Below are 27,387 nucleotides of genomic sequence, written 5' to 3' on the forward strand. Positions count from 1 at the left end.
ACTTGTTTTTTGTGAGTGTTTGTTAACTGGGAGAAGAACAGAACTTCCTAAACGTTCTCTTTTTTTTTTGGAGATGATGCAACCCAGAACTGAGGCAGTTCTAGTTTCATTTTGTTTCCTTTGGAGTTATTCTTTTTATGTCTTTCAGGGTTGTTGCTGAATTTTGGGAGTTTCCTGATTTATTAACCAGGAGTAACAACTCTGGGTATGAGTCTTGTGTCTATGAAGCGTACGAGAGATTACAGTGAAAACCAGAAAGAAAGTGGCACATCTAAAACATCCTTTACAGTCACAGTATTGATATACAAAGCAGGATTTAACAATTCTTTTTGTGTGTGTTTTTTCTTAAAGGAGAGAGAGGAGCATGTTCCCTAGTGCTGCAGCTCTAAAGGAAGGAGAGATAAAAAGGCTCCCTTGTCATGAGACCAGGCTGATGCAGCTGATACTGTGTTCTTTGAAGAGATGCTGGGACCTTTTAACACTACCTGCTTCTGTTCTGTTCTTGAGGGGTTATCTTCTTTCCCACCCCTAGGTGAGAGTGAACAGAGGACTGCTTTTTGCCTCTGCTTTTACAGACCTAGGGTAGCACATGGGTACCCTGACTTACCAGAGCCATAAAAAGCCACTTCTGGTGGTGAAGTCTGAACTTCACATGGTGTTGCTGAATCCTGGTCCTTAGCTGGAGAGAAAGTGCTTCTGCAGCTTCTCAGTGTGAGGGAGGAAGCTCTCTGGACTGAGCTTGAGCTAGAGAAAAGTGCTGTGTGCTGGGTTTGGGACAAGCATTTTTCCATGCCAGACTCACTAAGGGCAGCACTCTCCTGGGTCATGACTGAACGATGCAGCCCAGCTGTGTTAGCAGTTTTTTGCTGGACCAGTTTCAGAATGTATGGCAGAATTCTGCAGATGAGTTTTCAAGGGTCTCAAGGATTTAGCTGTCACTCAGAAGATCTGTACTAAAGCTTTACTGAGGTGTACTTTTCTGAGGCTTAATAACAGAAACTTGTGAAGTCCATGAAGTGTGAAATGGTTTTAACTTGGTTTAAATACCTCAACACACTTGGGTGTATTTGACAATTTTGAGGGAAAGGGAGAAAGTGCAAAAAGTATGCATGCAAAACAATTTTCCACAAAAGAAGCAAGAAAATAAGGATTCCTGCCAGTAATTTTGTTACCAGAACCCATGATCTCCCTTTTCCAGCTGATGCAAAAAGGCCAAGACGTAATAAAATGCTAGGAAAATGGACTAATCTAAGGCAGGAGCTTCTGTAGTAAACCCTGCCAGATGGGTGTGTAGTGGCAAGGCTTCCCCTCCTTTCTGTTGTTTAACTGCCTGCATTTCGATCTGGTTTCTGCTGTGTCCCAGAAGCGTCTCTGCTGTGAATGATCTTTGTGTTGACAACCTGATATTTTGTCTCTATTTGTTTAACTACTTTAATAGTAGCTCCAGTGGAAAAATTTCCTAGTAGACAGACTTCCAAGGCCTTAGTAGATTTCAGTTGATGCTGTGACTGGTTGCAAACTGACAGGCACCTGTCTTCAGGATTTAATTCTCTTAATAAGAAATTATTTATTCCTTATCTGTTAGTAATTGAAGCTATTGATTTAGAGCTACTGCCAAGGTAATTTCTTAGCCATACATCTGCAATAGAAATGTCTCAGTCTTTCAACACTAGAAGGCTAGTTGACATGATTAAAGGAGTAAAGCATTTCTTTTACAAGGAGAGACTGAGAGAGCTGGGGCTTTTTAGCTTGGAGAAGAAGAGACTGAGAGGTGACCTCATCAATGTTTGTAAGTATGTAAAGGGTGAGTGCCAAGAGGATGGAGCCAGGCTATGCTGGGTGATGCTCAGTGACAGGACAGGGGGCCATGGGTGGAAGCTGAGGCATAGGAAGTTCCATGGAAACATGAAGAGGATTTTTTTCACTGTGAGTGTGATGGAACACTGGACAGGCTGTCTGGGGGCTTTGTGGAGTCTCCTTCTCTGGAGATAATCAAGATCCACCTGGAGGTGTTCCTGTGTGATCTGGTGTAGGTGATCCTGCTCTGGCAGGAGGTGTGGACTGGATGATCTTTTGAGATTCCTTCCAGCTCCTGACATTCTGTGATTCTGTGACACGACATATTTTCAAACACATTCTGATAGATAAATGTAAGTAAGGTGACAGTTACTGTACTATGCATAGCAATCTCAAAAAAAGAGAGTTCTCCTCTTGCTAGGAGTACACTGCTGGCTCTTTCTGGTTACAGTGAGAAGATAATAAAATCAGATTTTGTATGCATTCCACTCTTCATAAGTAGGACTGATGAAAGAGTTATTGTATCTCCTTGAGGTACAGTCCCATGGCAGCTTAAACGCTGAAAAACTGGAGTACTGCACTTCTCCCTGGTGCTGCTTTCAGCGTTCAGAGGTAGATGATGTGGTAGGTCGTGGAGGTGACCTGACTGTTACTTCACCTCTTTCTTTCTGGTTAGCTTTCTGTTGAGTAAATTGTCTGAGCTGAGCACATGTTCCAAAGAACAGAAGCAAAGCAGGACTACAGCAACCTGAGTTGAGATTAACATAAGGCCACACCTTTTGGCAGTCTTGATCCTGTCTTGTGGGCTGCCTTACATCCTTTCCTCTTCCTGGGAGGGTGACTAAGGAGTGTATTTCGTGTTGGCTGTGCCAGATGCTTGTGCTCTCAGCCTGATACTTTTCAGAAACTTCATTTTACAGGAAGGTTTGAGAACACTGAATCTTACGCTAGGTTAGAATAAAAGCTTCAGGATATCTCACCAGCTAAAAGTTCAAAGATTCTGCCACTTGAACTTGAAATTCTTGACTGCCTCTCTGCTAGCCAACAAGAGCATTCATTGGAGTACCTGTGCTGTTAAATGGTTACCATTTCTGGCATGCTTTTTACCCTGGGACCAGCTAATGCAATCTCAGCAGCATTCCCAGTCTGAAGGCCACAACCTGAAGCTAAGAGAATTTTAAAGTGTATTAAGACATTCCAGGCCACTTAGTCCACATGCAGAAGAGGGATATGGGGCATGTTTAATCAGTCAGTGTTGATTTACAGGTTTCATAGGTTAGGTGTAATAAATGTGCTTCTTTGAAGAGATTTGAAGCTTGCGTTGAGAATTGGGAGTGTGGAGAGGGGCAGTGCCATATCTGTTCAAGGAATTTGGGTTAAAGATAGAGCATCTATGAATGCATACTTCCAACTGCCTTAGGTCTCAGATTCACAGACTTTCTTGGAGCCCTTGAAGTAAATAAAAGGCAGTGGGCAGCGGTTGCAAGTCTCAGGCCTCAATAGTTATCAAGCAACTTGCTCTAATAATATGAGCTGTCTTTTGAGAAGGGACCTTTCCAAAAGCACCTGATAGAACTGGATTGCAAATGCAGTCTTTGTGCATCTTTTTTTGCAGCACGAATCGTCAGTTCCTTTGAACCTTGCAAAAAGTCATGAACTGAACGTGGTGTGAAAATGTCATTTCCCATTTTAGTACATTTGGACTTTCAGTACAGCTGTAAGGTGTAACTGAGAGAGCACCTCTCAGTTCCTGTTTTGATAGAAGATAGAATAGTTATCAGGGATTAATTTCAGCATCATGTAACCGCTCTGTGTTACTGCAGCTAGACTTTTCGTTGTGGAGAATGAAGAAAGTAGACTGCAAAAGAAACAAATGAAGTTTCAGGAGCTTGATTTGGATTCATGCTATTGTAAATGGTTTGTTCAATGCTGTCCAGGTTTCCTGGTTTAATGTGCTGGCCTTTGTGTCCAGATACTTTGGGGATAAACCTCATTATCCCTCAAAGAGAAGGAGTGGCTACTCTGCTCCAAATGAATGTGGTAATGTTGTCACTTTCTCCTATGGTGTCTCAAACATTTCATAATCCTAAATAATTCAATTTTTAAGAAGGTGAAGAAGAGGCTGCAGCATGAGAATTCAAGTGTTAACACTGCACAGTTGCAAACTGAGATGCATTTTGTGACAGCTATGTTGGGTGTTTAGTTTGTGAAGCTGAGTATTTATTTCACTTGCAATTATTTGAAGACTCACATCTGTGTCAGCCTTCCTTTTCACATCAGTAATTGTTGGACAAAGGGATTTCTGTTTTTAGCAAAACTAACTTATCTTGCCTTTTCATCACTACAACTCGAATGGAGCTCGAAGCCTATGTTGAATCTTGCAGTTAGATCTTGCATGCTGAATTACTTTAGTTAATACCAGGCCACTTGGAATGTTAATTCAATTCCAGAAATGGTTGGAATGAAAATATTTTTACCCCATATGTAGGATACAGAACAAGTAGAAATAGAAAATTACATAAATCACCTGTTAAATATGCAAATGTTAATTTCTACCCTTTTAGCTCAACTAATGCCAGTCAAATTTTCCCTTGAACCACTGGTTTAGATAGTTGGAATGGATGAATTAATGAGCATCTTCCAGTCTCATTTCCTTGGTTCAGTTTTGGGCTAAGCAGTGAGTTTTTGCTGCCTGTTGTGACTGAAGAAACCTAGGTGGTGGACTAGTTTGTAGTCTGTTTTCTCGAGTACAATAATTGTTTTCCTATTATTCTAGTCTATCTTATACTCAAAAATATAATGCTATACAAGACACTTAAGGTTCATAAACTCATTTGTAGTTACAGTGCTAGTTCTGGTTCAAAAATGGTTACTGGAACAATCATTCCTTTGGTGGCCATGGGATTTGATGCTGTGCTGGCTTGGTGAATGTCCATGTGTGAATGCTTCAGAATCAAATTCAACATGTAGAGTGCTCCAGGTGTTTTGTCTTGAAGATCCTTCTGCCAGCTATGGTGCTGACCATGCTCATTTGTTGGTAATATGTGTACTTGTGTATTTAATCTCTATATCCTAAGACACGTTGTAGAGGGAGCACACAGCAAGCCCATCATTTTAAGGATTGTGAAACCACAAGGACTGTGAGTGAAGGGACTTGCTGGAAGTTTGATGGTATACTGTATCTAGAGCTGAAAAGAGAACTCAGCTTTCCTGAGTTTGAGCTGCTACCTACAGCAGATGCGCTGCAACTGTGTGTATTGATGACTTAGATATGATTCGTTCCTGTTAAGAGGACAAGGACAATTTTGGTCCTTAATATCAAAAGACAGAAGGAAAAAATTAAGAACTCATACGCAGTAGCTGGGTATTAAATTCTATTGCAGTACTTCTGAATCAGTACTACAGCTAAAATCAGCTTTTGGTACTGGAGTTGTGTGCAAAGGTAGTTTGCCTATGGAAGTGGTTTGGGCAATCCTATATTCATATAGAGTGGAAAGCAGCAATCAAGGCTATTTTTGCTGTAAAACTGAACTGAATGGGAACAAAATATCTGTTGCAGGCCACCTGGAGTTGCCACTGACAAAGCCAAATGTAGACCTACTTATCAGACATGTTTAATCTCTCATTGCAGCAATTAGCCTCCATCATGTCAAGCAAAAAGAATTTAACTCGGATGAGTCATATCCTTTTTCAGTTGTGGGATGCAATAGTGCAGTTACTCCTGAGGCTGGGCAGTTGGTGCTGCCTTAGTGGCAGATTATGGTGTGATGGTGTAAGCAGTAGTGCTTTTAGTTCTATAGTGTGTGGGTTGTTGGTTTCTTTTTAATTTCTTTGCAAATTAATAGCTGCTCCTCAAAGAATTCGAGTGTGAAAATCCAGAAACTTGATGCACACAACGTGACATGAGATTGACACCAGCACAGAGGAGGCTGTGGCAGCAGCAAGGAGAATGTTTTGAGTTATCTTTTGTATGCCAGGAAATCAGGGCACTGCTACTCATCAGGTAAAAAGTGTGGCGTGAAGTCAGGGCTAGACCTGATAAGGGACTTAGGCTGCAGATTTGCTATAAATCACAGTCACAGAAAACATCTAGTTGGAAGAGACCTCAAAGCTCATCCAGTCCAACCTTCCACTCAGTTTAGGATCAGTCCTAAACCATGTCCCTAAGTGCTAGGTTCACAGGCTGCTTAAACACCTCCAGGGATGAAGACTGCACCACTGCCAATGTGCACCACCAATTTGTTTGCAAATCAATAGCTGCTCCCCAAGGAATTTGAGTGTGAAAATCCAGAAACTTAAACACTAAGTAACTTCCTAATTGTGCACATGCAGTTATTTTAGAGCAACTAGTGTAGAGTTTCATCCTCCTTGGAAAAGATAAGGCATATACCTGCTCCTCTCCCTTCTACTGATACTCTCAAAGACTGGATGAGGCACTTAGTGCCATGGTCTAGTTCTCCCATTTGGACTTTTCCACGATGTCATTAGGCCAAAACTTTCCCAAGTCTCTCCCCCCAACCAGACCTCAAAGCCCACCTCCCCAGACATCTGTATGCAGTCCCAAATGATGCAGTAAAATTTAGCCATGCTGCTCAAGGCTGAAAGTCTCAACTCCCCCCAAATTACCAAACAGGAGATAGCAATCTGATGTTTATGGCCAGGCTGGATGAGGCTCCAGCCAGCCTGATCTAGAGTAGGGTTTCCCTGCCCATGGCAGGGGAGTTGGAACTAGAAGATCTTTGGGGTCGTTTCCAACCCTGGCTGATTCTATGATTCTATGAATCTGGTGTTGTGGGAGAAGAGAGAGGGAGAAGGGGAAGAAACTGACTATGCAGCCAGCTTATATAGGGAAGGGAGATGCAGGCTGATAGGAATGAAATAAAGGATTACATTTTCTGGAGTCCATCTCATGCCTTGTCTAGTCTCTGGAGGAGTGTACTCAATGCTTAAGATATCTCAGTTCTTAAACCCGTAACACACCTTCAAAGTAAAGCCAGGGAAGTCAATGTTTAAGCTCATGGTTTTTGTTGCATGAATTTGAGAAACCTGGAATTGAGACCTATAGAGCAGAATCAGGAGGATTGGGAACTATGATCTCCTGCCAGTGGATCAATCTGAGAGGACCTTCCTAGGACGTACTGACACCTCCGTAGCTAGAGGCAACCTGAATTCCAGTGAAATAAATCTCACATTAGCTTGATTTCTTCTTGGTGAATAGGGTCTGTGATGTTTTTCTCTTTGCACTGGAAGTGGTTCCTGTAAGTCTGTTGGAGGTGGATAAAAGCAGGCAAAAAGGGTTTCTATTGATCTAGCTATTGTCAGTAAGGAGTGCAAATTGATCATGGCTCTTTGAACAGCCACTAATGTCTGGATATTTTGCTCTGGGACAATTTTTTGCCAATGGGATGGAGGTTGATTTTAAAAGTTCTTGTCTATAACGTCATGCTTTTGTCTTTCAGTAACTACCTACCTCTGACTCAAGTGGAAGGAGGTTTGTAGAGTGATTTGCCATTGGAATGGGCTGCCCAGGGTGGTGGTGGAGTCACTGTCCCTGGAGGTGTTCAAGCAAAGCCTGGATGAGGCACTTAGTGCCATGGTCTAGTTGACTGGCTAGGGCTGGGTGCTAGATTGGACTGGATGATCTTGGAGGTCTCTTCCAACCTGGTTGATTCTATGATTCTATGAATATGAACTACTTCTGAAGGCAACAGTTTTCATTACAGCTCCCAGAGTGTACCTGTCCTGTAATTCAGACACAAGAAAGGTTTTGTGGAAGGTGTCTCTAGGAACTTCTTCTGGCTGGGATTGTGTGTGGGTATCATGCAACCCTTAATTTGTGCAAAAACACTAAATAGAACATCAGCGACGTCTAGAATGTGCTGGAGCATAAAGAGCACTTTCTGTGGTACATCCTGGTTTGCTCTTGTGCAGTTTGCCTGTGTGCTGAAACATCAGTAGAGTGTGGTTGAACATGATCTGAGCACCTTTTCCATTTTGTCTTTTTCATTTCACAGAAATCTGAGAGGGAGATTCTTTACCTATTTTCATCTACCTGGTCCAGATTTACTCCTTCAGAGAAAAAGCTCTTATCAAATGAGATCACTCCCAGGATCTTTGTGGCCAAGAAGGCCAATGGGATCCTGAGGTCCATTAAGAGGAGTGTGGCCAGCAGATCGAAGGAGGTTCTCCTCCCCCTCTACTCTGCCCTAATGAGACCTCACCTGGAATATTGCATTCAGGTTTGGGATCCCCAGTTCATGAGGATCAAGAGTCCAGCAGAGGGCTACAAAGATGATTAAGGGGCTGTATAAATGCTGACATAAAAGCCTTTCTATTTTGATTTAACCATCCTGAATTTTTTACAAGTGCATTTCAAGTATGAAGAAAACTGATAAAGTTACTGTTTTCATCACAGGAGTCAGAAGCAGCACTGCAGTGTGGTTTTTGTTAAATGAGAAGAGTGTGTCTTGCAAATCTAAAAACAGTCCTGTGCACATCATAGGGTTGGTAAGAGGTCCATGGAGTTGTTAATCCACCTTGAACTCCAGTGGTGGAGAAATCTGATCTGCCACTGGAAATTTCTAGTCCAAAAGGGTCTTCAACCTGCCTGTGAAGTCAAGATGGAAAACCTGAGAAAGATGCAGTTTTCCTGCTATTATCACAAACCTGATCTTCACTTACGTGTTCCACCACCCTCATGGTAAAGAACCTGTTCCTAACATCCAGTCTAAATCTGCTCTTCTCTAGTTTGAAGCCATTGCCCTTGTCCTGTCATGGCAGGCCTTTTTAAACAGTCTCTCTCCATCCTTCTTGTAGGCCCCCTTCAGGTACTGGAAGGCTGCCATTAGGTCTCCCTGGAGCCTCCTCTCCTCCAAGCTGAACAACCCCAGCCTGTGTTTGTAGCAGAGGTGCTCCAAGCCCCTGGTCATTTTTGTGGCCCTCCTCTGGACTCAATCCATCAGGTCCATGTCCTTCCTATACTGAGGTCTACAGATGTGGATGCAGTATTGCAGGTGGGGTCTCGGTAGAGCAGGGTACAGTGGCAGAATCCCCCTCTCTGGATCTGCTGGCAGCTCGTTTTTTGAGTCTTACACCCTGCCTGAAGGTTAGGCAACACAACTTATTGCTGGCTTAGTAGTTATGATCAGATACTTTAGATGAGACTTTTCTTACCAGTATTTTAACAGAATATAAATTGTTGATGATTTGTAGTAGTTCTGCTGCAGAGTAATGCACTCCTTTCTGGACCAAGCCTAATGAATAAATGAAGAGTTCTGCACTTTAAAAAAGATGATGGTGCATTTTCTCTCCAAAAGCATGGTGTGAGAGAGTCCTTGGGTGTCTGCTCTTTGTCTGTTTCTGGGAAAACATTGGACACAGTAGGGAAAATGCTGCACTGTAGAGACTTTTGTGGAGAGGTTGGATAGAAGCAATCACTCTCTTTTGCTGTCTACAACTACCTGAAGGGAGGCTGTAGCCAGGTGGGGTTGGTTTCTTCTGCCAGGCAACCAGCAACAGAACAAGGGGACACAGTCTCAAGTTGTGCTGGGGGAGGTCTGGGCTGGATGTTAGGAGGAAGTTGTTGGCAGAGAGAGTGATTGGCATTGGAATGGGCTGCCCAGGGAGGTGGTGGAGTCACCATCCCTGGAGGTGTTCAGGCAAAGACTGGATGAGGCACCTGGTGCCATGGTCTGGTTGACTGGCTAGGGCTGGGTGCTAGGTTGTAGTGGATGATCTTGTAGGTCTCTTCCAACCTGGTTGATTCTCTGATTCTATGAATTAATTTAGTGCTTAATATTATGTCAATATTTAGAGTGGATTTTCTTCATGTACATTGCTTTGCATTCACTATCACTGAATTTCAACTCCACCTGCCCATTTGTCTGGTACCATAACACTTCCTGCAATTCTTGACAGCCAGTTCTTTAGAGTTCCAACTCGCTTGCACATCAGTAAACACCGCTGTCATGATGCTTACCCAGCAAGAACCTTCCAGATCAGCCATGAATCCTCTGAATAAGATCAGTTTAAAAAGGAAATAGAGTAATCCTTTCATCAACACATTTTTCTACTGGCAACCTTGCTTCATTGCAGAACTATCTTTTGTTCTATTTGTTCCAGAATCCACTTGTCTGAAGGGACTGAAGATGTCATCTCCTATCCTTCTGTCTCTTGAAGAGCTTTTGGTATGCTCTTATATTGGGATGTCAAAAAGCTTTTAATAGATACTTTCTTAAACAAATGAATCACCCTTAAGTGCAAGCTCACACACACACAAAAAAAGTGATTTCAGTCTGCCAAAAACCCCACTAGATTTTTATCCATGTCTATATAATGCATTATTTATTTATATTTCCAAACATTTGTTCTATTGATATGCATTATCATAGCTCTTTCCTACACTGCCAACATCAACTAAAGGCTGAAGTCATGCACTGCAATTAAAAGAAGAGTTTGTTTCAGCTCTCCAGCTCTTTTTATCATCTCATAGAATCATAGAATCAACCAGGTTGGAAGAGACCTCCAAGATCATCCAGTCCAACCTAGCACCCAGCCCTAACCAATCAACTAGACCATGGCACTAAGTGCCTCATCCATAGCTCCTGTGAGCTGTTACTTTTCATATTATCAGCTTTTTAAAGTTTCTTCCCCTGCCAACTTAAACCTGAAGCAGCTCCTTAGCCATATCCCTTTAAAGTCTTTTAAGATAATAGCAGGAAAACTGCATCTTTCTCAGGTTTTCCATCTTGACTTCACAGGATCCCTACCGCTTTGCTTCCCGTTGAAGTACCTGATAATGACGTTTGTTTTTGTAGTCTGTCTTCAGCAAGTATTGCTCAACCTCTTTAAGAAGCTGCCTTACTAAAGCTTACATTTATTTCCCAATAATTCATGGGGTTTTAAACTTGTTTTCCTGTCTGGACAGAAGTCCTCATTTCAAAAGGCGTAATTCCATTCCTCCCTTCTCTTGGCAACGTCACCTTCTGTAGGTTACTTCTCAATTTCTTTTAGCAAGTAGCATTCATTTTCTGGAAGCAATTTTCCTTAAGCTATCTGAAAGTTTTTCTTCATTTTAGTTATTCCTTTCAATTTGTTGTTAAGAAGCTTGCTCATTCTTACATAATTTCTACAAGAAATGTGATCTGCACTAAGTCAAACTAAATGGATGAGACAGACTGGGGCAGAGCACATAGAGCTTTCTGAAGAAAGCCAGAGCCATGTCCATGAAGCTGTTCATAAAGCACTCCAGAAGCACTTCTAATCCAAAGATGTAGAATTATTTCTAAAGTTATTTTCGAGCCATGGGAGTGAACATTTCTTAATCCAGTGATACCAAAAATGGCTGAAACATAGAAGATGCAGGAGCAGTGAGCGGAGACTGAAAAACAGCTACGCAGTATTTCAGGAATATGATGAACAGCAGCTGGAATGCCTGTACAAAGCAGGGACCTTCCCAAGCTTCTGAAAGTTTAGAAAACAAAAGTATCCTAAGAGATGGAAACACACAGATTAGTTAAATGTCTTCATCTAGACCATGGCACGTTGTTGCTGTTGAGCTCAGGAGTTCTCTGAAAATGCCTCTGGATTGCTGGCTGAGAAAGGTCAATCTCTATTTGCCCTGTTCTTAACTTGTCCAAGTCAAAGGTGTGCTTGGTCTTCCCTTTTTGCTGTTGTGTTTGTAGATTTTACTATTGTTATTTTAACAAATGAACATTTCACACAGATCCTCACACTTCCTAACCCTGCGATATGCCCAAGCTTTCAGCTGAGCCTCCTAAGTGACCTCTTTAAGCTCTGTTTTTCCTAATGCAAGATTTGGAGTTGAGATATTATTTAGTATTTGGTGTTCTTGGTCTTTTTCACTGGGATTGATACAGGTGCAGTAAGTCTTGAACGTATTGAGGTTATTTTTAAGTAAATGACTCTTTATTTGCTTGACATCCTTTATTCTTGCCTACTTTTGAGTTCCTCCCACAGGCATCAAACTGAGAGTGGGTTTTTCTGAGTTGTTGAGGATTGGAATCATGTGATAACATCACAGGTCTTTGTCTTGGGCCAAAAGAGAGTATTTTTTTTTTTTAATCTCAAGCTTGCTTTTTTTTTCTCTCTCTTTTTTTTCTCCAGCAGAAAGCCTTTCTGTATTTTTCCAGTTGTCTTCAGATCATTAATACAGTACTTGAGATTTTACCAAGCATCTTACTGTGTTAATTTCTACATACTCCCCTTTTATGTTTAGCATCTACATTTTCCTTGTTTTCTCATTCCTTTCTTAGCATCTCTATGAACTTTTTTTGTGTGTCACTGGTTAGTTGCCAGCTTCTCCTTCTTTAAGTATCTTCTGATTTGTTCTCAGCCTTGGTTTACAGACGCAGAGGCTTCTTTTCCTTTCATAGGCTCAGGGGGGACCTCATTGCTGTCTACAACTACATTAAAGGAGGTTGTATCCAGGTGGGGGTTGGTCTCTTCCCCCAGGCAACCAGCAATAGAACAAGGGGACACAGTCTCAAGTTGTGCTAGGGTAGGTATAGGCTGGATGTTAGGAGGAAGTTCTTCCCAGAGAGAGTGATTTGCCATTGGAATGGGCTGCCCAGGGAGGTGGTGGAGTCGCCATCCCTGGGGATGTTCAAGAAAAGCCTGGATGAGGCACTTGGTGCCATGGTCTAGTTGACTGGCTAGGGCTGGGTGCTAGGTTGGACTGGATGATCTTGGAGGTCTCTTCCAACTTGCTTGATTCTATGATTCTATCCTAAGTGTAGTGCAGTCAACAATTCCAGGATTTTAAATGGAAGCTCTCAGTCTAGAATACTGTTCTAAAACACCCCCCAAAAAGTGGTGCATTGTTTTTGCTGTTATTTTGTGGGTTTTTTTCCTTCTCCATTTGTGGATGGCTCTTCTCAGTGAAGTCATGCACTTGCTTTCATGAGAATGATCTGAGACAATTAGCTGCAAAAGTTGGCAGGAGTTGGTTTGCATGGATTCTTCTAGGAAGCGCAGTATCATAGAATTGTAGGGGCTGGAAGGGATCTCCAGAGATCACCTGCTCCAACCTCCCTGCTAAAGCAGGTTCACCTAGATCAGGTTGCACAAGAATGTATCCAGACAGTTTTTTAAAGTCTTCAGAGGAGACTCCACAGCCTCTCTGGGCTGCCTTTTCCACTGCTTTGTCATCCTTGCAGGTTGGAAGGGACCTACAGAGATCGAGTCCAACACCTCTGCCAGAGCAGGACCACAATCTGCTGCAGAAACTATAATTCAGTGCAGCAAAGGAGTTTTTCCTTATGCCTTCACTGAGGTTTTCCTTAAGCACCTTGCTGTATCATGTGTTTTTCAGTGCTCATATGTGCCAGCAGAGCAGACACCATTGATCAGACATTTGGAGAGGTGATCCAGAACATTGTGAACATTGTTGGGTTATAAACTTCTGTGTGATTTCTGGTTTAAACTTAAAAAGGGGGCAGCTTAATTCCTTTTGCACCACACTGCCATCCTTTAGCTTAAGTTGTTCTTCTCTATCAAAGAATCAGTAGCTCTCAATATTTTTCAAAGAGGAAAGGTTGCTTTATTGCTGTTTTTTTGTTAGTGAGCAGATTCCCAGAGATCTAAGCTGCATCATGTACAGAGTATGTCAGTATGGCTATAGATGCTTAATTTATATCTGTAATGAGGTGGATTGAATGTGTTTATTTACTGCATTGTCTCAAGGAACTCTTCTTACTGTGATGAAACTGTGTCTGGAGTTCACTGGACAAGTGGATGTTGCATCCATGTCTGTATGGAGAATAAAATCCCCTTACCCACTAGAACAAGCTACAACAGTCAGTCTTAAGCAGAAGTTGGCAAGGATCCTGCTGCATCCCTGCAGATACTGTAGTGTCTGGTGCTGCCTTTGTGTAGGACCTAGTGTTTGTGTGGGTGCAAAGTGAGATCACCTAAGTGATCCAGGAGGCAGCTGATCTTGTACACTCACCTTCCTGAGAGACTTTGTTGTCTTGTTTGGTGTTAATCACACTAGATCTGATCCAAACATGGGGGAAGGTAAGGGCCACCCCTAACAGCAGCAGGTAGCTGTTTGAAGAGTTTATCTGAAGCAAAATCCTACCTTATGCTTAGGAGTCTAGGTGTAGAAGCTCACCTCAAAATTCAAGAGAAGTTCAACTCAGCTATTCAGAGAGCAATGGATTTAAAACCAATGTGCAAGGGCAGCATGATCCTGTTGTATTTAGAGGTAATTTGTTGCTTTTGGGGTAAATAACAGGTGCTCTAATTATCTCTATCTCTGCTTTCTGCTATCTGGCATTCAGAAAGGGACACAGCAGACTTCTGGGCTTGTGTTGCATCTGCTGTAAATATGTGCTCAGAGTAGCCCTTTGACTAAATTGTAGGTCTGCCTCTGCTTTGCATTTCAGTGATGCAGGATCTGCTTCCATTGCAGAAAAATGAGACAACTTGTGCCAGGATTACTCCCAGGATCCTGAACCATTGTGCTTTACAGTACATAAGGACGAGCACATGTCAGTTGGATGTCTCTGTTGAACTGCAGAACCTTAGAGGTTGGAAGGGATCTCCAGAGATCATCAAGTCCAATCTCCCTGCCAAGGCAAGATCCCCTAGAGTAGTTTGCACAGAAATGCATCCAGGCAAGTTTTGAAAGTCTCCAGGGAAGGAGACTCCATAGCCTCTCTGGGCAACCTGTTCCAGTGCTCTGTCACCCTCATTGTAAAGGAATTTCTCCTCATGTTGAGGTGAAACCTTCCTTTTCCTTTGTTCCAGTTTGTAGCTGCTGCTCCTTGTCTTATCGCTGCAGACCACTGAGAAGAGATTGGCCCCATCCACTTGACACCCACCCCTCAGATATTTGTACACATTGATAAGATCACATCAATGATGTGCAAACTTTGGACATCAGCTGGAGCTTCTACAAATATCTTATTTTTCCTCACACACTTACCTTGCCTGTATTGTCACTACCAGCTTTTTCTTCCCTGTATCCAAGCCTCAGGCACTTTTATTGAGTTCTTTTTCAGGCTAACCTTTCACAATAGACTTGCTCAGCTGGTCAAGTTGCCTGGAAGCTCAGTCATTCTCTTGTGTTTAGATGTTCTCATCCCAGTGGCTCCCATCAATTGTTTCTGGTTTTTGAGACGTATGAGATGCTCTGGACAGGAAATGTCTGATTCCAGCTGTGCTGACAAGTCAGTGATGCTGTGGTTTGCACAATTGAACCAGAAATACCAAGCTGTACTGATGTGCTGGGATTTCCCAAGCACATTTCCTACTTCATGCAGGCAGTCTCTGGGTAGAGAGGAAGATAACCATGCCAAGCATAGAGAATGATGAATAAGCTGAAATAGATAAGGATGTTTCCTCATTCTGAAGGCTTACTCAATAATAAATGCCATCATGGCTTGTCAAACCATTGTTCTAATGCTGCATGGAGAGCTGCAACTGCAGTATGAAAAAGACTTCTGGGCTGCACTGAAATGAATTTTGACACTAGCTCTTTTCCTATATCTCTGTCAGAAGAGTATGTGACTGTGTCTTCTAACTTCCAAGTGGAAAAGAATCCAAAACACTGGCCTGTCTCCTGTGTTGCCACTATCACCTTTCCTTGTGCCCCGACTAATTGTGGGACAAAGAATGCAAGGCAATGGCCATGTGTTCAGTGCCAATTAATCAGAAGGTAGTAAGAAACATAAACATTCATTAGTTTTATAGCTGCTCTGTTTGCATTAATTATTTTTCCTGGCAGCACTATAGTAAGCAGGTAGTATCAAGAAGTAGGGTGTGCATACATAGATGTATGATAGAGCATTTGTTTAAAGATTCTTCTTTGCCCTGTTGTATTTTAAACAATATACACGAGATGAACTTTGATTTCTGCCTTTAATTCATTGCTTTCTTGGTGACTAAAGACATCGTTGATAGCCAAAAGCAAAAGGCTTTGTGTCCACTAATGAACACTTACCCTTCTTGGCCATGGTATTTTGTATAATCATAAGTACTTAACATTTCTTTAAGAAAGCCTAATTAGGGGAGATTTTATAGGTGAAGTTCTTAGTCATTGCATATCTTAAAAAGAGATAAGTGGATTTATGTGGCAGGTAAGAACTGTGGGCAGCACAGTTGTAATATATAGCAAAGTTCAGATATGTCCTTTTACCATGCTTCCCAGCAATGTGCTCTTGTAGCTAAGAAGGCCAATGTCATCCTGAAGGGCTGTAGTTAGTAGATTGAGGGAAGTTTTTCTCCCTCTCTACTCTGCCCTGATGATGCCACATCTGAAATACTGTGTTCAGTTCTGGGCTCCTCAGCTCAAGAAGGACAGATAACTGCTTGAGAGAGTCCAGTACAGAGCTATAAGGATGATTAAGGGAGTGGAACATTTTCCTTATGAGGAGAGGCTGAGGGAGCTGGGGCTCTTTAGTTTAGAGAGCAGAAAACTGAGGGGTGACCTCATGAATGGTTATAAATATACAAAGGGTGAGTGCCAAGAGGATGGAGCCAGGCTCTGCTTGGTGATGCCCAATGGACAAGGGACGGTAGGTGGAAGTTGAGGCATAGGAAGTTCCATGGAAATATGAGGAAAGTTTCTTTCCTGTGAAGGTGGCAGAACACTGTAGCAGGCTGCCCAGAGGGGTTGTGGAGTCTCCCTCTCTGGATATATTCAAGACCTGCCCGAGCAATATCCAGTGTGATCTGTTATAGGTGATCCTGTTCTAGCATAGGCATCAGACTGGAGAATCTTTTGAGGTCCCTTCCAGCCCCTAACATTCTGTGATTCTCAGGAAAGGGTCAAGCCAGCTGCCTCCAGTTTCATCCCATGAATCTGGATTCCCAGTTTAGTAAGAAGCTGTTTCTCAGTGCAGTGGTGTTTTGTTTTCTTCAATACGTAACAGTGTGTTTTGATCTATTGTTGGTACAGATGTTAGTTAGCCTAATAACAGAATGTAACTGCTCTGTGGTTATTGCTCTGTCTGCAGCTCAGTGTGTTGTTACCCAGCTAATGTGCAAAGTGGGCAGCTTCATTACAGATGGCTTGGTGGTTGTCATCAGGCAGGTTGAGCTCTGGGTGGTTTAAGAAATAAAAGGAAACCAAGAGCTCATTGAACTGCTGCCTTCTGCATTTATGCTGTTTCTACAGTGCAAGCCAGACCTAAAATCTAGTTTCATGCTTATAATATCCTTCAGTCACATCTGTGTAGGCATGCTGTTTGTTTGAGAAGATGGGAGAGAAGGTTATGGCTAGACTGTCTTAATTGTCTGTAAATTAGCAAGACACAATCATTTACTGTAAGGTTTATTATAAGGCTTTTTAGCCATAATATCAAAGATGACTTGCAAAGCCCACAATATCCTTCTTTTCTTTCAATAGTATCAGTGATCTGTAACCAGGTCCACTTTCATAAGGAAGAGGAAGCAAAAGTTCATCCTGTGCCTAAAACCACAGTAAGGGATAAAATGTTTTCTTCACTGCAACCTGTGGCATTGTGAGAAATGCACTTCCCTGTTTCTTGCTCTTGTCTTGCACAGTGTGCTTCTATACCCACACTACTCATTACTCTGCAGGTGCCTCTTACGTCTGATGTTCTTTGCTGCAACAGGCAAGGTGCCAAGAGCATTTGGAGTGAATTGTCAGCCTCTGGTATTTGGGGTAGCTCATCCTGAGGGCTTAGGTGTTGAGAGGGCTCTAGTCTGATTCCTGTGCTTTGTCAGGTTTTGTTTTTCTTGCCTTGAAACTGAAACTGCAAATACTTTGAGTTTTATTGCAGTGTAACCATAGAGATAATTCTTCCACCTTTTAGTGAAATACTATTTTGTCATGTGTGGAATTAAGTTTTCCATCCACTGGAAAATACATCTTTCATTGTAGCAGGCTGTTAGATTAATTTATGCTGGAGGTCTGAGAGCCTGATAAGTGAGATTCTGACAGTTTATATATTGATGACCATAGAGTTCTTTTGGGCTTAGCTAAAACCTGGCTCTTCACAAGCAATACAAATGTTTATGTAGGTTTACTTAACTTAGATTTGTCTTGAAAATCATCAGTCTTGCTCAGCTTTGCTAAACTTAGAACCATAGAATCATTTAGGTTGGAAAAGACCCTTTGAGATCACTGAGTCCAAGTGTTACCCTAGCACTGCCAAGTCCTCCACATCCCCAAAGCACCACATCTACACATTTTGAATACCTCCAGGGAAGGTGACTCCTCCAATTCCTTGGGCAGTCTGTCCCAATACTTGACAATATTTTTGGTGAAAAAGTTCTTCCTAACGTCAAGTTTAACCTCTACAGCTCAAGCTGGGGCCATTCTTGCTTGTCCTGTCACGTAATACTTGGGAGAAGAAGCTGACACCCACCTCACTACAATGTCCTTTCAGGTTATTGTGGAGTGATAAGGTCTCCTCTCAGCCTCTTTTTCTCCAAGCTAAACAACCCTAGTTCCCACTACTAATTGTTCTTTATGTAGCTGAATATGGTATTTATCTGCTTTATAGTGCACATAACAGTACATACCAGGTCCTTTATAAGAATCATTACCACTACCCTTTATGAGCTTCTGTTTGCTGCTTTGTGCTTGCCTTCTGAACTTTTGACAAGTGCTCCATGCCCTAATCTTTCATCTCATCAGGAGTATCTCTACTGAGACAGTGAAAGAAGATAGTCAGAAATGAGTCTGTTATAAGAGCTGCTTTAGGGCCTTTTCTTTTTTTATGATGTGTAGAGACCTGGTCCCAACAGTGCACATAGTTTTTGGGGCTTGTTGGAATTGTAGGTAAGAATTCTCCTTGGAATCTGTGATGCCAGCTTTGAAGGCTAAGCTGGACTTCAGAAATCTGATCTCTTTGTCTTAAATTATTTCAGGCAACCAGCAACAGAACAAGGGGACACTCAAGTTGTGCCAGGGGAGGTCTAGGCTGGATGTTAGGAGGAAGTTCTTGCCAGAGAGAGTGATTGGCATTGGAATGGGCTGCCCAGGGAGGTGGTGGAGTCACCATCCCTGGGGGTCTTCAAGAAAAGACTGGATGAGGCACTTAGTGCCATGGTCTAGTTGATTGGTTAGGGCTGGGTGCTAGGTTGGACTGGATGATCTTGGAGGTCTCTTCCAACCTGGTTGATTCTATGATTCTATGATTCTGCAGTGGAAGTAAGCCGCCTGATTTATTTGAAGCCTTAACTGTGTCTGCTGACACTTCATAATTGCCTCTGGCTTCACTTTAGGGGTGTGAATCTGGGCAAATGGAGCACATGTTTTAAGATAAATTGTGGATTATATTCCCTGTTCTGTAAGCATTTGTGCATGTGCTTTATCCACAAACAGAATTCTCTGCGTAACAAAGTTCTTACTTAATGGGAGCGTGGATGGGGTTTACATATTCACTCCCTCTCTTCTTCTTTTCTACTGCACAGCTGTTTCCCTCTGAAGTTCTTCCTAACACAGAACCTATGCTGGAAGTTTTGCAGTGCTGTAAATACATTACATGATTTTTTTTCTCTTTGCATCTTGGCCAGAGGGCAAAAATGAAGATTCTATGTAATTTTTGCTCCCTCTTTTTTTTAACAAGGTCATCCATCATTGTGTGTAGATTAACCAAAGAGTTTTAACTCTCCAGATGAACTTTTTGCCTTTTCTTGATCAGTGTTGTTTTTACCTAAGGAAGTTGTCTTGTTAAAAAAAAAAATAGGTGGAAGGAAGAAAGAAAAGATAAAAAAAATAAACCACAGCTTGCTGACTATATTAAAAACTCAGACATGACAGCTAAAATGGGGAAATCCCTCTACATCTCTTATTTCCTACTTGAAACTGGATCCTCTTAACAAGTTGTGTGAAAATTCATAGAAGCATAGAAAGCTTTAGGATGAAAGGGACCATTGAAGGTCACTTGGTCCAACTCTTCCCATGCCCCACCTCAACAGTGAGCAGGGACATCTTTAGAGGAGGTTTCTCAGAGCCTGGTCCAACCTGACAATGAATGTCTCTCAGGCTGGGTCTTCTACCAACTCCCTGGGCAACCTGGTCCACTGTTTCACCACCCTAACTGTGAAAGCAGTTCTCTTTGCATCTAGTCTAAACCTAGGCTCTTTAAAACCATTGCCCCTTTTCATTTGCAACAGGCTTTGCAAGAAAGGTTCTGCTCACACTTCTCCTGATGCAGCCCAGGCTCTGCTTGGCTCTCCAGGCTGCAAGTGCACACTGCTGGCTCATGTTGAGCTTTTTGTCCACCAGCACCCCCAAGTCCCTCTCCTCAGGGCTGCTCTCCAACCAGTCACTGCTCAGCCTGTATTTGTGCTTGGCATTGCCTCGGCCCAGTTGCAGGATCTTGCACTTGGTCTCGTTGGAGCTCATGAGGTTGGCCTGATTCTTTGTACCTGGGGGTTAAAAGCTCTTGTGCTCTGCAGAATGCATCCTTAAAGATCTGTCAACTCTGTTCCACAACTTGTCCCTGAGGATCTTTTCCCAGGGAGTCCTACTAACACTTTAAAAAGATGGAAGTTTGCTTTCCTAAAATTCAGGGTCCTGACTTCAGTCTGCCTGGCCTTGCTTATTCTGAGGGATATCCCTCAGGATTGTGAACTCTACCAGTGTGTGATGACTTCATCCCAGGCTGCCTCCAATCTTGATGTCACTGACAAGCTTGCTTGCTTTAGTGATGATCAGGTGCAGTATTGCATCCTCTCTGATAGGGCTGTCTGTTATCTGGCTGAAGAAGTTATCTTTGATGCTCTCTGGGAGTCTCCTCAACTGCTTGGAGATCAGTGTGCTGGGAAAATCTCTCTACGTCCTACTTAAAATTTAGGCTTGTGAAGGCAAATTCTGTGAAGAGATTTGTTGTAGAAGTGTTTGGCTGTCAGAAATGTTTGGCATTAACCATCTCTTTTATTTCTTCCTGCAGATATTGCTGTTGTAGAGATGAGTGATGCCTTCCGTCAGCCTTCCCTGTTCTATCACCTGGGAGTCAGAGAGAGCTTCAGCATGGCTAACAACATTATCCTTTACTGTGACACAAATGTGGAGTCTCTGCAGTCACTGAAGGTAGATTTGAATGGAAAAATGGGAGTGTGCTGGGGGAAAGGTCACAGTTATGTGATGCCACCTGTGGTTCACAAAAGAATGGCAAAATTACTTGAGATCTGGAGAGCATGGCCACAGTGAAATGCTGGAAGAGCTCAGCTTAGTTTTCCCAAGAGGGAGAGTTAGGTGACTTTATCACAGTCATTAGACACTTAGGTGTGGAACAATTCTTTATGGAAACAGAAGTTTTGATAAATTTCAGATGAGAAACTGATTTCTATCACTAATGATTAAAAGACAGGTTTTGTTTGTTATTCATTCAAGGGCCTGACTGGTGATGGGGATAAATTGTTACTAATAACAGTCAGATGAGAATGGTAGTGCGTAGGGGCCAGCAAAATAATCCTTAAGTTTTAGCTTGTGTGTGAAGTAGCAGTTTTCTGGCAAGACCTCTTGGAGCCTTAGATGACTTCTACTGTATCTTGCTGAGTTACAGCTGTTTGCAGTCAGATACCTGCAGGATTTCTGTGCTGGAGTTTACCAGCAGCATATTAGAGTTAGTAAAAACAAAACTTGTGCATGGTCGTCAGGGCCACAGTAGGGTAGGTTGGTTGAAGGGAAGATGCTGGTTTAAGATAATCTATAGGGCTGTGAATTGTGTCATTTGAGGAGTGGATACTTGCTTCCTCCTGTAGCTGTGCTGAAGATTTAGTAACTCCCATGGAGATGGAGGAGGGCAGACAATTTGGATGGTAGCCTTTTCAATTATTTACCTTCTCTCAGATTCATTGGCTGTTATCAGGAGTTGTTTTATGCCATTGCACTTCCATTCAAGGCATTTACTGGAAAAGAAAAAAGGCATTTCAGTGAGCAGCTTGATAAGTCAGGCTGCAATCTGGGCACTGCCACCTCTCATGAGGGGTTTGCTTCCCTTGTTTCTGGCTAGTGCAGGACTTTTTTTGTTCCATTATTTGCAGGATGGCCCTCTGTCAGGAAGCTCATGCCTTGAGTGATTCAGCTTCTTCTGCCTGCTCTTCCCTCCAGATTTTCTGGGCCAACTGCACTAGTTGCAGTCCATTTTCTTTTCTTTCTTTTTTTTGCAATACAGAGGATTCAGATGAAAACCCTGAAAATAAGACTGCTAATGACAAATGACCTGTCTGTGACTTGAATTCAGTTATGCAAGTATGATGATCTACAGAGCAAAATTTCCTTGTACTGCACAAGAAGCTAGATACCAAACCCCCACTGAAAATCACTTGGAGCAAGGCAGCAGACTTCCTGGGGCACTTGGGACAACTTTTTACTAGTTTATGAGCTGTATTTTGCAAATAGGTCACGTAGAGGGTTCCTGTTGACGTCAGTGGAAGCCCAGTTCTGCACAGGAAGATTTGCATGTCCCACTTGCCACTGGTACAGTGCCCATTGAAAAACTCCCTTGAGTCTCTTTTAGCTTTGAGCTGAGTCCATGTTTCTGCTTTAGACAGTTTGCAGGAAAGTGTTCAGAGAGCAAGACCCTTTCTGTATTATTTAGTGACTGCATGAAAGATGTTTTGGGCACACCTGGGCATTTTGTGAGGCAGTGCTTGTTCCTGTATTTGCTACAGCCACCAGATAGAGTAGAAGAAGTGCAGGAGTGTGCATGCTGGTTTAGTGATGAATTTAAAACCTGAACATTCAGGAATGCAGGAAATAAACTGCAGCATGTGTTTTAAATGGGGTATAAAGCAGTGGAGATAGTAAACTCTAGCTGGTGGAGTATTCCTCTGTAGGACCATGCAGATCAAAGTGGATGGGACTTTGAGTGACCTGATTTAGTGGAAGATGTCTCTGCTCATGCCAGGGGTTTCACCTGGATGATCTTTTAAAGGTCTATGATTCTATGTATGTACCCATATAGGTTTGTGTATTTATATATGCAAGCATTCATGTCCCACACTTCAAAAGCTCCAACAGTCATAGGTTAAATGTGTCCCCTCAACAGGTGGAAGAGCAGTTTTATGGGACATTGACTTAAGCAACATGGAAAGCATGAGGTGCATGGTTTAACATTGTTTTTAATGCTGTGGTTTAGGTGAAACTGCTTAGCTGTCTCTGTGACAAAAGTTTATTGTATCTGCCTGATAAAATTGGTAGGATCCTCATCAGTTGCTGAAATCACAACTTGCTGACAGTTTTTTTCTGAACACAAGGTCACTGTCTTCAGGTGGTTCACACTTGGGCTTTTAGCCTCCAGATTAGACTGCAGGAGCCATCTCTCTTAATCTGTTATGTGCTCTGGCTTCTTGTTTCCTGAAACTTTACATTTAAAATGTAGGGATATGTTCTTTGCATTAGGCAGCTTGGGATTTCAATCAGTTTTGGAATACTTTGAAACCTCAAAAATATTACTCTTGCTGTTCTTTGCTGTGCTGGCAGCAAAATGTTACTTAAATATTTAACTTCTCTGATACAACAGCCAACTTTGGGACAACATACCTCTAGGAAAATTTATGTAGGGAGGGCTATATACTTGTGTGTATGTATGTGTTTGTATATGCAGATGCACACACTACACAGATGTAGAATGTGTGTATTGCTTGGTTTCAAGGTGGTTGTATGTGTTTGTATATGCAGATGCAGACACTACACAGATGTAGAATGTGTGTATTGCTTGGTTTCAAGGTGGTTGTATGAGTTTGTATGTACAGATGCACACACTACACAGATGTAGAATGTGTGCATTGCTTGGTTTCAAGGTGGTTGTATGAGTTTGTATATGCAAATGCACACACTACACAGATGTAGAATGTGTGTATTGCTTGGTTTCAAGGTGGTTGTATGTGTTTGTATATGCAGATGCACACACTACACAGATGTAGAATGTGTGTATTGCTTGGTTTCAAGGTGATTGTATGAGTTTGTATATACAGATGCACACACTACACAGATGTAGAATGTGTGTATTGCTTGGTTTCAAGGTGGTTGTATGTGTTTGTATATGCAGATGCACACACTACACAGATGTAGAATGTGTGTATTGCTTGGTTTCAAGGTGGTTGTATGAGTTTGTATGTACAGATGCACACACTACACAGATGTAGAATGTGTGCATTGCTTGGTTTCAAGTGATTGTATGAGTTTGTGTATACAGATGCACACACTACACAGATGTAGAATGTGTGTATTGCTTGGTTTCAAGGTGGTTGTATGAGTTTGCATATGCAGATGCACACACTACACAGATGTAGAATGTGTGTATTGCTTGGTTTCAAGGTGGTTGTATGAGTTTGCATATGCAGATGCACACACTACACAGATGTAGAATGTGTGTATTGCTTGGTTTCAAGGTGATTGTATGAGTTTGTATATACAGATGCACACACTACACAGATGTAGAATGTGTGTATTGCTTGGTTTCAAGGTGGTTGTATGTGTTTGTATATGCAGATGCACACACTACACAGATGTAGAATGTGTGTATTGCTTGGTTTCAAGGTGGTTGTATGAGTTTGTATGTACAGATGCACACACTACACAGATGTAGAATGTGTGCATTGCTTGGTTTCAAGTGATTGTATGAGTTTGTGTATACAGATGCACACACTACACAGATGTAGAATGTGTGTATTGCTTGGTTTCAAGGTGGTTGTATGAGTTTGCATATGCAGATGCACACACTACACAGATGTAGAATGTGTGTATTGCTTGGTTTCAAGGTGGTTGTATGAGTTTGCATATGCAGATGCACACACTACACAGATGTAGAATGTGTGTATTGCTTGGTTTCAAGGTGGTTGTATGAGTTTGTATATGCAGATGCACACACTACACAGATGTAGAATGTGTGCATTGCTTGGTTTCAAGTGATTGTATGAGTTTGTGTATACAGATGCACACACTACACAGATGTAGAATGTGTGTATTGCTTGGTTTCAAGGTGGTTGTATGAGTTTGTATATGCAGATGCACACACTACACAGATGTAGAATGTGTGTATTGCTTGGTTTCAAGGTGGTTGTATGTGTTTGTATATGCAGATGCACACACTACACAGATGTAGAATGTGTGTATTGCTTGGTTTCAAGGTGGTTGTATGTGTTTGTATATGCAGATGCACACACTACACAGATGTAGAATGTGTGTATTGCTTGGTTTCAAGGTGGTTGTATGAGTTTGTATATGCAAATGCACACACTACACAGATGTAGAATGTGTGTATTGCTTGGTTTCAAGGTGGTTGTATGAGTTTGTATATGCAAATGCACACACTACACAGATGTAGAATGTGTGTATTGCTTGGTTTCAAGGTGGTTGTATGTGTTTGTATATGCAGATGCACACACTACACAGATGTAGAATGTGTGTATTGCTTGGTTTCAAGGTGGTTGTATGTGTTTGTATATGCAGATGCACACACTACACAGATGTAGAATGTGTGTATTGCTTGGTTTCAAGGTGGTTGTATGTGTTTGTATATGCAGATGCACACACTACACAGATGTAGAATGTGTGTATTGCTTGGTTTCAAGGTGGTTGTATGAGTTTGTATGTACAGATGCACACACTACACAGATGTAGAATGTGTGCATTGCTTGGTTTCAAGTGATTGTATGAGTTTGTGTATACAGATGCACACACTACACAGATGTAGAATGTGTGTATTGCTTGGTTTCAAGTGATTGTATGAGTTTGTATATACAGATGCACACACTACACAGATGTAGAATGTGTGTATTGCTTGGTTTCAAGGTGGTTGTATGAGTTTGCATATGCAGATGCACACACTACACAGATGTAGAATGTGTGTATTGCTTGGTTTCAAGGTGGTTGTATGAGTTTGTATATGCAGATGCACACACTACACAGATGTAGAATGTGTGTATTGCTTGGTTTCAAGGTGGTTGTATGTGTTTGTATATGCAGATGCACACACTACACAGATGTAGAATGTGTGTATTGCTTGGTTTCAAGGTGGTTGTATGTGTTTGTATATGCAGATGCACACACTACACAGATGTAGAATGTGTGTATTGCTTGGTTTCAAGGTGGTTGTATGAGTTTGTATATGCAGATGCAGACACTACACAGATGTAGAATGTGTGTATTGCTTGGTTTCAAGTGATTGTATGAGTTTGTGTATACAGATGCACACACTACACAGATGTAGAATGTGTGTATTGCTTGGTTTCAAGGTGGTTGTATGAGTTTGTATGTACAGATGCACACACTACACAGATGTAGAATGTGTGTATTGCTTGGTTTCAAGGTGGTTGTATGAGTTTGTATATACAGATGCACACACTACACAGATGTAGTATCTGCTTGGTTTCAAGGTTTCTGTGTCCCTTCTAAGGCAGTACTTGACTTTATATAGATCTGACAGGCATAGACAACATCCAGTAGCCAGCTTTGTCCTTTCATGTGTCTGTACACGGTAATATTAACAAGTCAAACTGACCTGTTCTGTTTCCTAGTAGTTATTCAGTGCTATCAACATCATCTTCTTTTTTTCTTTTTTATTCCAGGAAATTATTTGCCAGAAGAATAATGTAAGTATGATTTCTGTGTTCCAGCTGAATTTGTAGGCATTCCAAACTTCTGTCCAATTTAATACTGTTTATCTTATGCTTGCCACTTGAATCTATTTAACACTTTCCTACTGTATTTTACAGAGTTAGATGCAGAATTCAGGAAATCCTAGCAGCAAATCTATGTGTATCACTTTGTTGCTAGGTGCTAGGCTCATTTCTTACCTTGCCTACATCTATCAGTGGTATTTTCCTTGCTGCTTTTACTTGTCTGTCTTTTTTCACACACCATTTAAATCTTTAGTTTTATGGTTTGGGTTTTTTTTGTTCTTTATTGTTGCCTTTTTTCTGTGCAGTTGTGGGGTTTTTTTTTTGTTCTTTTTCTTTATTGTTGCCTTTTTTCTGTGTGGTGTTCTTTAGAATTTTTAGAAAGTACTCTATTGAAAGGAGAAGATACTTGGCAACAGATGCTCATTTTAGAAATCCATAGCTACAGCTATGAAAATATGCATATATTTATCACAGTAGCATCAAGGTTGGAAGAGACCTCACAGATCATCAAGTCCAACCCTTTACCACAGAGCTCAAGGCTAGACCATGGCACCAAGTGCCACGTCCAATCCTGCCTTCAACAGCTCCAGGGACGGCGACTCCACCACCTCCCCGGGCAGCCCATTCCAGTGTCCAATGACTCTCTCAGTGAAGAACTTTCTCCTCACCTCCAGCCTAAATTTCCCCTGGCGCAGCCTGAGGCTGTGTCCTCTTGTTCTGGTGCTGGCCACCTGAGAGAAGAGAGCAACCTCCTCCTGGCCACAACCACCCCTCAGGTAGTTGCAGACAGCAATAAGGTCACCCCTGAGCCTCCTCTTCTATGAAGAGTGTGTATGTGTGTTTCTAGAAGTTGAGCCCTGGAGCCTGTTACTCCTAGCACAGTGCAGATTCCAGGACACTGTCTGTGACTGCCAGTCATTAAACCATGGGTTTCTGCTGCTTGGTATCGTCTGGTTGCTGAGGTTAGCCTTATAAAACCCCATTCCCTGTTTCACTCCCAAGTTCCAAGGGAGTCAG

The 27,387-nt window shown here is 42.0% G+C and overlaps 1 protein-coding gene across 3 annotated transcripts in view; it reads left to right on the forward strand.

The window, feature by feature from the left end:
• MAP3K5 (mitogen-activated protein kinase kinase kinase 5) overlaps positions 1-27,387 on the forward strand; it is a 126,263-nt gene that overhangs the window by 12,756 nt on the left and 86,120 nt on the right. For all 3 annotated transcript variants that reach the window (XM_064169113.1, XM_064169115.1, XM_064169114.1), the window contains 2 exons: positions 20,691-20,830; positions 26,317-26,340. In XM_064169113.1, the coding sequence (XP_064025183.1) occupies positions 20,691-20,830; positions 26,317-26,340 (164 nt within the window). The remainder of the gene's footprint in view (positions 1-20,690; positions 20,831-26,316; positions 26,341-27,387) is intronic.

This window comes from Pogoniulus pusillus, chromosome 31 (assembly GCF_015220805.1).
Source record: "Pogoniulus pusillus isolate bPogPus1 chromosome 31, bPogPus1.pri, whole genome shotgun sequence".
Classification (NCBI taxonomy): Eukaryota; Metazoa; Chordata; class Aves; order Piciformes; family Lybiidae; genus Pogoniulus; species Pogoniulus pusillus.